The sequence below is a fragment of the Scardinius erythrophthalmus genome (assembly GCF_964197995.2).
Source record: "Scardinius erythrophthalmus genome assembly, chromosome: 12".
Taxonomy (NCBI): Eukaryota; Metazoa; Chordata; class Actinopteri; order Cypriniformes; family Leuciscidae; genus Scardinius; species Scardinius erythrophthalmus.
The window spans coordinates 18,892,958-18,905,581 of NC_138232.1; the positions used below are offsets into that span (position 1 = coordinate 18,892,958).

Genomic DNA, 12,624 nt, shown 5'->3' on the forward strand with positions numbered 1-12,624 from the left:
TTCTATACTATACAGTAGGCGTGAGCTGAGTATGTCCGAATTCAAAGTATTCATAAAATAGTAGGCGAAAAGCACCCGGACTACCTACTACTTCCAGTGAGATTCTGAATGCGCATTCGATGGACACTTTACCAACCCATGAGGCCACAGGAGAGAATTTGTGAATGGAGGTGGAGCGACGCAACTGACACACTATGTCACAGGACAGTGACAACATAGAGGATGTAGTACTTCTAAATAGTATGCGATTTCGGACACAGCATAGATATACAAGAACAGGACTGGCCACCAGTGGTCTACATCTGCTTCCCAAAAAGACAAGAACTAATATTTGCTTGTGTCTTCATGTCAAGGACACAGAATAAAGGTCAATGTGGCCAAGAAGACATATGCAATGTTATGCATGCTGCACACCTCTCATACTGTAAGTATATAGTGACCCTAAAAAGTATTTGGACACTTAAGTTAGTCAGTTTTGCAATGGATTAATTATAATTAGTAATTTTGTAAAGTATGCAAGATTTTTATGTTAAAATACATTATTTTAACCCAGTTTATTATTCATTGACTGCTATTAGTATCCCATTCATGGGTTTATCTCCCTCAAAAGTGTAAACATTGAGCGCCCCGGCACCATCTAAACATTGAGGGTACGAAACACGACAATGATATGCTTAAAATGGTGAAGTTTTTCCTTTGAGTTTTTTGCGTGTAGACGACACCATTGTCAAAATGATCCCAATTCACACGGATCCGTGAAAACAACTAAAAACCCTTTATTCTGCTGCCAGGCCATTAGATGCTGATGAAACACTATAGACTGAACACATAATACACATGTGCATGACGTCATCATCTTCAGAGATTCGCGTTTTTGTAGTTTACTCGGAGACCATTTTCAAAAACTTTCACTTTGAAACCCGTTTTCAAAACTTTGCGCTTTCAGGCACCCAACACGTTGTTGTCATGTAAACGAACGGATAAAACGCCAAAAAAGTTTCGCTTTTTTAGTTGAAAACGGTGTTGTGTTTTAAACATGTCCAAAAAGTGAACTTTTCTTAGGACCACTGTATATGAAATGCATAAAAATAAGAATCATCTTGAGGTTTAGCTGACAGAGAAATCAATGTGCACTGGTCACGTACCAAAATACTCCTCCGTGGGGGGGTTGTCCATGTCATACAGCATCTTCTTAGTCAGGCGCTCCAGTTCCTCCTCAGGACGACCCTAAAACACAACACACCACGGTTAGACATACACTCTCAATCACACAATAATCAGCGTGTAGGCCAAATGTATAAGAGCACAAATCTCGCAAACATTATACAGAACACGTTGACATTTACGATAACAAGATAACACCTGGCTAATTAAATGAGTTGATGCAACAGGTTTTCATGGATCACACATCTCTTAATTAGAAGGATCACCAGCCTAACGAGATCATCAGCCTAACAAATAACTCAGACTTCAAGACTGTTGCTGAGGTTTCAGTAGTTAAAGTGAAGGCTGTGACAACTACACTCTCTTGATGCACTCAAACACCTAGAATCTCATCATGATGATGAAATTCATTAACTTCATCTACAGCTCATTTTTAATTGACAGGTTGTTCCTCTACTGTTATTGCCAAAAGAGCGGAGCTGGAGTTTTGTATTTTTTGTATTTGTAGATCTTGCAGTGTGGTGAGCTGCATTATACAAATGAAAGTGTTGGAGAATGTTACTTATAATAGTAACATAATAGTTACTTGAGTAAATGATGGATTAGAATTAGGATTAATAAAAACACATATTACAAATCAATACAATTTACTCTTTGTGCCTGAGCATGTCTGAGATAAATGGTATTAGTGAAAAAAATATATATAATTACTTGCCATGTAAAAATCACATCTGTTGAAGATGTCATGAAGATCTGATCTGCTAGTAGTGAAGAAATTACATACAGTATTACAGCTTTAATTTGGGCTCAGATACATACAACCCAGTTTATCATGCCTGTTTTTTTTTCCCAGTTTCATTTAACCACGGAATAACTGGATGATCAAAACCGCTTCTTTGGAAGGGAAACGATCAAGCCAGGTAATCCACAGACAGACAGACAGACAGACTAACAAACACACATCCAGAGTTTTAACCAAATGTCAGAGGTTTTCCATCCAAAACCATTAAAGATCACACAATGACCATTTACCAGGGAAAAATGAGGTCAAAAAGGAAACCACTCCAACAAATACATCAACAACTCTGTTCAATTACAAAAAAACACAGTTCTGCAAATCACCGTGGATAAAGATAAAAGGAGCCAGAGGTCTGGATGCTTCTGGTGTTGGTGTTAGCACAGGATATCCCAATATAAGAAGGGTGTAGATAAAAGCAGCAATTACATTCACAAAATCACAACCTTTGGTTTCCTCCCTCTGACCAACAGACACAAAACACTCGTTCTGCCTCAGTTTAGTAACAACTTTATCAACCTTGAAGTTGTTCACTCATGCAGTTCCTTCCTCTATGGCAAGTCTATTGCCGTTCTATTTCTTGCACCAATCTGCATGCTGTCAGGGCCTGTGAGACTGATGAAAACTTTCATGTGCCGAAAGCCCACACAAAAAAACTTTTAATTCAGCATATCTCCACTTCCTGCAGACAGCTAATTATTATGTTGGGGGTTAATTACCTGTATATGGATACAGAATATTGTGGATGGATGCAAACAATCTAGGAGTGCTCAGAAAACTTTCTGCAGATCTTTTTGTTAACCTGTGTCTAAGTATCCAGGTGGACCCCGATCCCCTTCACAGAATGAGGGGCCTCAATGTTTTCAAGAACTATGATGTGTGTAGTTTCATATTTGAGTCTCTCCATCGCTCCATGTGTTTTATGACAATTTGACATGTAATTTAACAGTCTGAGTGGGCACAGTGGATTGTTGTGGGCAAGAGAAACAACTAATTAAAAAGAGTGCCGTATGTAATTATCTCTCCTTATGACTTGTATAATAAACTGTTCTTTATATATGTTAACATTAGCATTATATTTAGGGCCCGAGCACCGATGGTGTGAGGACCCTCTTGGAATTGCTCTGTTTATTATTATTATTATTATTATTATTATTCTTCTTCTCCGCATTGAATTGCATTTTTGAGGGCCTAAACATGCTCGAAAACTCACGAAACTTTGCACACGCGTCAGAACTGGCGAAAATTTACATCTGATATAGGTTTCAGAATTGGACGGGGCAAAATGGCTCGATAGCGCCACCTATAAAAGTTCAACGGAGTGCGCCTCCCGCATCGTTCCATGTACGTGCACGAAATTCGGTACATACATGTAATTACCTAATACCTACAAAAAAGTCTCTTGGAGCGTAGCCCTAAACACAACAGGAAGTCAGCCATTTTGAACTTCCTCTCAGATTTTTGTGCAGTTTTTGCCATTTTCAGGCCTCGTACTTTAACGAACTCCTCCTACAGTTTTAATCTGATCATCTTCAAATTTGGTGAGTGTAATCTTCAGGCCTTTGCGACGTTAAATTGCGAAGATCTTGAGTTTTCGTCGAAGTGCGGGTCCTCGGCGGCCTGACAAATTTCGATGTTTCGCCATGAAACAGGAAGTTGCTGTAACTCAGGCATGGAATGTCCAATCTGCCCCAAACTTCACACTTTTGATAAGAGTTCTGTCCTGAACACATGACCATGCTCATATTCAGTTATAGTCATAGCGCCACCTGCTGGCAACAGGAAGTGACATGTTTAACACTGTTATGGACTCCTAATAACATATAAAAAAGTGCCAGCAAGTGCTAAACATGCTAACAACATACTAGAAGCATGCTAAAACATGCTAGCAAACTCTTAGCTAAGTGCTAAAGCATGCTATTATTGCAATTAAATAGGAATTTGCTGTAACTCAGGCATGGAATGTCCAATCTGCCCCAAACTTCACACTTTTGATAAGCGTTCTGTCCTGAACACATCTACATGAGAATATTCAGTTATAGTAATAGCGCCACCTACTGGTAACAGGAAGTGTCATGTTTAACACGTTGATGCCATTCTAGCAACATGTTAAAAATGCCATTGACTTCTAAACATGCTAGAAACATGTTAAAACATGCTAGCAATACTTAGCTAAGTGCTAAAGCATGCTAATTCAATGAAACAGGATGTTGTTGTTACTCAAGAAGGCAATGTCCAATCTGCCCCAAACTTCACACTTTTGATAAGCGTTCTGTCCTGAACACATGACCATGCTCATATTCAGTTACAGTCATAGCGCCACCTGCTGGCAACAGGAAGTGACATGTTTAACACTGTTATGGACTCCTAATAACATATAAAAAAGTGCCAGCAAGTGTTAAACATGCTAACAACATACTAGAAAAATGCTAAAACATGCTAGCAAACTCTTAGCTAAGTGCTAAAGCATGCTATTATTGCAATTAAATAGGAATTTGCTGTAACTCAGACATGGAATGTCCAATCTGCCCCAAACTTCACACTTTTGATAAGAGTCATGGCCTGAATACATCTACATGAGAATGTTCATTTATAGTAATAGCGCCACCTACTGGCAACAGGAAGTGACATGTTTAACACATTGATGCCGTTCTAGCAACATGTTAAAAATGCCATTGAGTTCTAAACATGCTAGAAACATGTTAAAACATGCTAACAATGCTTAGCTAAGTGCTAAAGAATGCTAATTCAATGAAACATGACTTTTTTGTTACTCAAGAAGGCAATTTCCAATTTGCACCAAACTTCACACGTTTGATAAGAGTTCTGTCCTGAACACACATCCATGCTCATATTCAGCTATAGTCATAACGCCACCTACTGGCAACAGAAACTGACATGGTTAACACAGTAATGCAGTACTAACCACATAATTATTGTGTACTAAGCATGCTAGAAACAGACTAAACATGCTAGCAACACTTAGCTGAGTCATGAAGCATGCTATTATCACCATTATACAAAACATTTTGTAACTGACTTTGACATACTCTTACTATATATACCTCCTTAAATGTACATTTCCCAACCATGCTCTGTCTTCCTAAAGCCACAAAGTGTTGATGGCACGGGTGCGAGGGCCCTTTCATCGCTGCTTGCAGCTTTAATTAGCATTGTTTTTCTACAATGCTAAATATAATGCTAATGTTAACATAAAGAACAGTTTATTATACAAGTCATAAGGAGAGATAATTACAGGAGGAGGGAGGAGGAATTAAACGTATGCATACACTTACACATCACATTAGATATCTTGGCCTTTTCATGTGTGACTCTAATGAATTAAGACATTATAATCAAAGAATTCCCTTTATTAAAAAAAATATATATTTTTTTATATTAAATAAGATATATTCGGAGAGTTTACTGAAAATTACTGAGGAAAAACATATAGATCCATCTTCCTACTGTGCAGTTCTGAGTGCAAGGTTGCAGAGGTTGCAGATGACTGTGACACCGTGAAGTATTAAATCAAACATTTTCGTCACATTAACATCCTTGTTAAGAATATCCTACAGAACTGAAGTTTTTTTTTTTTCTGTGCATGTTCAAACAAAAGTACTGTATACACTACAGTTCGAATGTTTGAAGTTGGTAAGTTTTTTTTTTAATGTTTTTGAAACAAGTCTCTAATGCTCAGCAAGGCTGTATTTATTTGATCAAAAATACAGTAAAAACATTAATTTGTGAAATATTATTAGAATTTAAACTAACTGGTTTCTATTTGAATATATTTTAAAAATATTAATCAAATATTCATGTGACGGCAAAGCTGAATTTTCAGCAGCCATTACTAGTCAAGTCAAGCCATCTTGGTAAAGGGATCCTCCATAGGGAGAGACTAGTTGGCACTTCAGCACTGCGTTGTTATCGGGTCCAGGCGAAGGTCCTTCGTCAGATCTGGATACGGCCTGGATCCGGCAGGCTGCGGGAAAACCTCAGGATAAACAAATTAGCGTAGATGCCATTCTTCTTATGATGTAACAAGTACATCAGAATTTATGGGAAGTGTTCCCGGTTCTGGCTGACCAAATCTATGCAGCCTAACATTGAATTATAGAAGTCTATAATGTATTATGTGAATGCTAGGTCAAAGAGATGTGTCTTTAATCTTCCTTTGAATTGACAGAGTGTGTCTGCTTCCCGGACAATGGTAGGAAGACTGTTCCAAAGTTTTGGTGCTAAATAGGAGAAGGATCTACCGCCAGCAGTCGATTTTGATATTCTAGGTATTATCAACTGGCCGGAATTTTGAGATCGCAATAGACGTGAAGGACTATAATGCGTTAAGAGCTCGCTCAAGTACTGCGGAGCTAAACCATTTAGTGCTTTGTAAGTGATCAGCAATATTTTAAAATTTATACGTTGTTTAATAGGGAGCCAATGCAGTGTGGACAGAACCGGGCTAATATGGTCATACTTCCTGGTTCTGGTAAGAACTCGAGCTGCTGCGTTTTGAACCAGCTGTAGTTTGTTTATTAAGCCTGCAGGGCAACCACCCAGTAGAGCATTACAATAATCTAGCCTTGAGGTCATGAACGCATGAACTAATTGTTCCGCATTTGTCAATGAGAGCATATGGCGTAATTTAGATATATTTTTAAGATGGAAAAATGCGGTTTTACAGATACTAGACACGCGACTTTCAAATGAAAGACTGGTATCAAAGAGCACACCCAGGTTCCTAACCGACGACGAAGACTTAACAGAGCAGCCATAAAGTGTTAGACAGTATTCTAGGTTATTACGTGAGGACGTTTTTTGTCCAATGATTAGAATCTCTGTTTTTTCAGAATATAGTAGTAGGAAATTACGAGTCATCCAATTTTTTATATCAGCAATGCATTCCGTTAGTTTTGTGAATTGGTAAGTTTCGTCAGGTTTTGAAGAAATATACAGCTGAGTATCGTCGGCATAACAGTGGAAGCTAATTCCATGTTTTCTAATGATATCTCCTAATGGTAGCATGTAAAGAGTGAACAGCAACGGTCCTAGTACTGAGCCTTGTGGTACGCCATACTGAACTTGTGATTGATGAGACATCTCTTCATTTACTGCTACAAACTGATAACGGTCAGATAAGTATGATTTAAACCATGCTAGTGCAATTCCACTAATGTCAACATGGTTTTCTAGTCTATTTAAAAGAATGTTGTGGTCAATGGTATCAAATGCAGCACTAAGATCCAGTAACACTAATAGCGAGATACAACCACGATCGGATGATAAGAGCAAATCATTTTTGACTCTAATGAGAGCTGTCTCAGTACTATGGTACGGTCTAAATCTGGACTGAAGATCCTCACAGATATCATTTCTTTCTAAAAAGGAACATAGTTGTGAGGATACTGCCTTTTCTAATATCTTTGACAGAAAAGGTAGATTCGAGATCGGCCTGTATTGACTAATTCTGTAGGATCAAGTTGCGTTTTTCTAACAAGCGGTTTAATCATAGCCAGCTTAAAGGTTTTTGGTACGTATCCTAGAGACAAAGACGAATTAATGATATTAAGAAGAGGATCTATGACCTCTGGGAACATCTCTTTCAGTAGCTTAGTCGGAATAGGGTCTAACATACATGTTGTCGATTTAGATGAATTAACGAGTTTGCAAAATTCTTCCTCTCCTATAGCAATAAATGAATCAATTTTTTCCTTAGGGAGACTACAATGCACTGCCTGATGCGATACTGTAGTAGACGGTTGCATAGTTATAATTTTCTCCCTGATGTTATCAATCTTATAAGTGAAGAAGTTCATAAAGTCATTACTGCTGTGTTGCTTGGAAATTTTTGGGCTTGAAGCTTTCTTTTTCGTTAGTTTAGCCACTGTTTCAAATAAATATCTAGGGTTTTGTTTATTTTCTTCTAATAGGGTTGAAAAATAAGCAGATCTAGCAGCTTTTAAAGCCTCTCTGTTTGTAATCGAGCTCTCCTTCCATGAAATCCGAAATACCTCTAGTTTTGTTTTCTTCCAGTTGCGCTCCATTTTTCTGGCTGCTCTCTTAAGGGCCCGAGTGTGCTCGTTGTACCACGGCTTTGGACTATTTTCTTTAATCTTCTTTAAGCGCAACGGAGGCACTGTGTCTAAAGTGCTGGAAAAGAGAGAGTTAAAAGTTTCTGTTGCAATATCGAGTTCTTCTAAGCTATCTGGGATGCTGAGATGATGAAACTGATTAGGAATATTATTGATAAAGCAATCTTTAGTAGCAGAAGTGATAGGTCTAACATATTTGTAACACGGAGTCGGCTTTGCAGCCTTGGCTAAATGTAATTTACATGAGATTAGATAATGATCTGAGATGTCATCGCTCTGCTGCAGAATTTCAACGGCATCAACAGTGATTCCATGTGATAATATTAGATCTAGAGTATGATTACGAGAATGAGTAGGTCCTGACACGTGTTGTCTAACTCCAATTGAGATTACAATGTCTTTAAATGCCAAACCCAATGCATCTTTTTCATTATCGATGTGTATATTAAAATCACCAACAATTAGTACTTTATCTGCAGTCAATATTAATTCTGATAGAAAGTCAGCAAATTCTTTGATAAAATCTTTATGGTGCCCTGGTGGCCTGTATACAGTAGCCAGCACAAATCTCTCAAACGTGATTTATCGTTTACACTATATGTTTTTACATTAAGCACCAACACTTCAAAAGAAGTATATTTAAAACTTGATTTCTTAGTGGTTTTGAAAATATTACTACAGGGCTGCCAACTTTTGAGTTTAGCTTGGAGTGAGATTTTTTGTTTTTTTCGGGGGGGTTGGGGGGGGGTCAAAACAAATATTGCATCACAATAAGTGTAATTGTGATTGTCAAAACATTTGGTAACTAAATAGAATTTTATGAAGTTTAGTGACAACATGTTACACTTTAAAAAAATTCTAACCTCTCTTAAGTCAAAATTTTCTAGTGACTGGTCACATCTAAATTTTTTAATTGGCCCAAGTGCAATTCTTGTTGCAATAGTCTGTTAACATTGGCTCAATGAGAAATACTACGTCAGACTAATTGAAAAATTTAGATGTGATCAGTCACTAGAAATTTTTGACTTGGGGATGTAATTTTTTTTTTACAGTGTACAGTGTTTACATTGTACAATGACTGGTAGGATACAGTTTTTATTATTGCTTGACAAAAATTTCAAGATTGCAATTCCATTCTTGTGGTTTGATTCTGATTTTGATTCAATATTGACTAATTTGGATACATGTTTATTTTAAATTTTATTTAAAAAAATAATCTCACCTAATGCTGTAAACATATAGAGGGCCCAATCTGCTGGTATTATTAAAGGTTAAAAATAACAAATTAAATTAAATATAATGTAGTTTTTGTTATAATAACAATTATTTAATGACATAAGTAAAAATATAATAAATATGTAATATAGTGCTCAGCAAAATCTCCTCTTTTTTTTTCTATTCAATTAACATGCTATGGTCATTAAATGGCTTTCCTGAGGTAAATGTAACGTTATGTGACATAATTGTTCTCCTGCTGTTATATTGACCTCTTTCCGTGGTTGAAAAACACTAATTGGTCGATATTATGTATACTTTCGGTAAGTTGTACTGCATCTTTAAATAAAAAGTAACAGATGATCGGTTCACGTGCACTTGAACTGAGGCGCTCAGCGATCTGTCACGTCACATTTACAAGCGCCAAACGTATTTTTGTCTGAATTTCGTAATAAAATTGACGGAATCTAAGAGCTGAGAATTAGTTTAATATTAAAAGTACCTCTTTGCTCCGCAATTTTTCTGTGCGTGAGAAAATGGATGTGTGGCGTGAGAGCGTGTGAAAAGTGTCAATTGCGTGAGTCTCACGCTCAATGCGTGAGAGTTGGCAGCCCTGTTACTATAAATTACAGCAACACCTCCCCCTTTGCGTTTCAGACGAGGTTCATGTTTATAACAGTAATCTTGCGGGGTGGACTCATTTAAAGCAATGTAATCAATACTACCGATACTACCGTCTCCAGTGTCACGTAATCCTTAAGAAATCGTTCTAATATGCTAATTTCTGATTATCACAGTTGAAAACAGTTGTGCTGCTTAATATTTTTGAGGAAGTATTCATTTCTTTTGAAGTTTTACAGTACACATCTGCATTATTGTTAAAGATATGGCGATTAGGCTACTTAAAAGAAGCAAAATCAATTAAAAAATATATGTTGAATATTCCAGTAGCAGTGTAAAAATTATTATTTTTATTTATTTATTTTTTCTTTTCAGATTAAAGACTTAACCAGGATATGGTTCAGAAAATGATGTGCATGCAATTGTGGCCAGTGACTGAAATTTCATTGAATTTAGTGGCTGGAAAAGGTGTACAGACATTGACGTTTTTTCATTGAAGTACCATGCACAAAAGTGACGCTCACTTTAACCATTTAGTGGATTAACATTTAAACATCTAACAGTCTTTCATCTGCCTGAGTCATTCAAAAATCAAGACAGGAGAAGAAGACAGAGTGATAGACAGAGGGTGGTAAAGAGGCCAGAAATACGTAAACAGACTTCTGAACAAAAATTTGCTGAATAAAGCCTTCCAGTACTGCCACTTAATGCTGTGTGATGAAATACTCACTTGAGTGTAAAAGCACATCTCCCACAAGCTCAAAGAGCACTGTGTGCTGGCATTTCAAGAACACGGTTAGGGTTTGCATTTCTGCGAGCATGAGATCACTGTTCTATTCAATGAAAATGATTCCCTGAAGAACCATTTCCTCCTTTTCTTCCAAAAGGAACAAATGATTGTGATATCTATGTGCCTATGAGAGGTGTGATTTCCCTGGCTTGTATTGGACACTGACTGTTCTCTAAAGAAAAGAGATACCCAATGAATGTTTCCCCTGGCAACCCCGTAATCCCCCCATTAATAAGAGCTGACTGATAATCTTTGCTTTAATTATGTAGGATGAACACATTCTGTACACTCTGGCAAAATTGTGGAACACCTTCCTTAAGCGCTTTTCACACAGAACATCATAACTACAACGCAACAACCACTGAGGCTTGCCATTATTGACATGTCGCCATATTTGATTTGGACTTTGTATTCATGAGTTGACTGACGTTTTGAATTGATTTGAGAATGAATAAATCACTTACACTATGTTTAAAATGTTAGGGGGTCAGTACGATTTTTTAGCCAATTTTCACCAAGGACGCATTAAATTGAACAAAAGTGACATTTATAATAGGGATGCAACGATACCATTTTTTCAGAATCGATCCGATCCGATACCAAAAATTCTGAGTATCGGCCGATACCGATCCATACCGATACCAGCGCAGTTTTTTTTTTTTATCAAGTAGAATTTCTATAACTCTGTGTTGAACTGATAATAAGAACTGAAAAAAAAGAAAAACAACAAAAAAATATATGATCATAATCTGACAAATGCTTTTATAAACTAGGTTAGTGGATAATTCACCAGTAAAATTTAGTCTAGAAAAATCACGAGTGCACAATAATTGTATAAAATCTGAACATTTTGTAAAAAAAAAAAAAAAAAGTTTAGTGGGGAACAAATTAGAGGCAATAAGTGTAACACTAAATCTGGTAAAACTTTACACATTGCTCTTTGTATTGTTGTAAAATACATTTATGAAAAACAAGATAAAAATCAAAAATAGCAATTACTTTATATAGCCTATATATAGCCTACTATAAAATTGAGACATTTTTTAAATGTATAGCACAGCTGTTTAATGAGGTAGCAAAATATGATAGATAGGAATAGGACAGAACAAGAACGGCTATTAATAATATTTCATTTCGTCACTGTATTATGATATGAAAGGCTCCAATACAGTGCGGCACAAAGCGCTTATGCGCATCCTGAACGCAGAATGACGCGCTTGAAGCAACATGAGTCACAGCGCGCAGCGCGTCGAGTCCGCATTGAAAAGTTTAAAGCACAAAGAAAATACATATTGATGCGTAGTGTATTATACAGTATCTATCTATGCAATAGTCTATTCAGCATTTTCTTTTAACAGTTTTAAATTTCAGTAACTGTGCGCGTGAAGAACAAATAGTGCTCTGACTTTACTGCAGTGTTGTGATCTAACAGACACCCGGTAAAAAGTAACATGATTAAGGTACAACAATAAAGTCCAGCAAGATAAAGTTGTTTTATGCGAAACCATAGACCTTTATCTACAGATCAAGTATAATAATAGTAACATTGAATCATCTTGGAGAGAGTTTCATCGTGTTAACTGTCGTAACCGAACGCGACGCGCTGTTTGAATGCTGAATGAAGAATGATTGACAGACGCAGCTGAGGGAAACGTTTACGTGAGCTTGAATTTAACGACTTAAATATGAATTTATATCTCACATTATACTATATAATGGCTTCAGAACACTTATAATATTGTGCAAGCAAACTTATGGTGCTTTATAATGTTTGTGTGCCTTTTGTGGGGCTTAACAATAACACTGAATAGTATACGCACAATATCGGATTTGGATCGGCCTTGTCTGACCGATACCCGATCCGCCAAAAATGGCAGTATCGGAGCCGATACTGATACTGAGTATCTGATCGGTGCATCCCTAATTTATAATGTTACAAAAAT

General features: G+C 36.9%; 1 protein-coding gene across 5 annotated transcripts in view; it reads right to left on the reverse strand.

Moving 5' to 3' along the window:
* The window catches only part of lpp (LIM domain containing preferred translocation partner in lipoma), a 200,350-nt gene that overhangs the window by 43,243 nt on the left and 144,483 nt on the right, over window positions 1-12,624 (reverse strand). For all 5 annotated transcript variants that reach the window (XM_081380119.1, XM_081380123.1, XM_081380120.1 and 2 more), the window contains one exon: window positions 1,146-1,227. In XM_081380119.1, coding sequence (XP_081236245.1) covers window positions 1,146-1,227 — 82 coding nt within the window. The remainder of the gene's footprint in view (window positions 1-1,145; window positions 1,228-12,624) is intronic.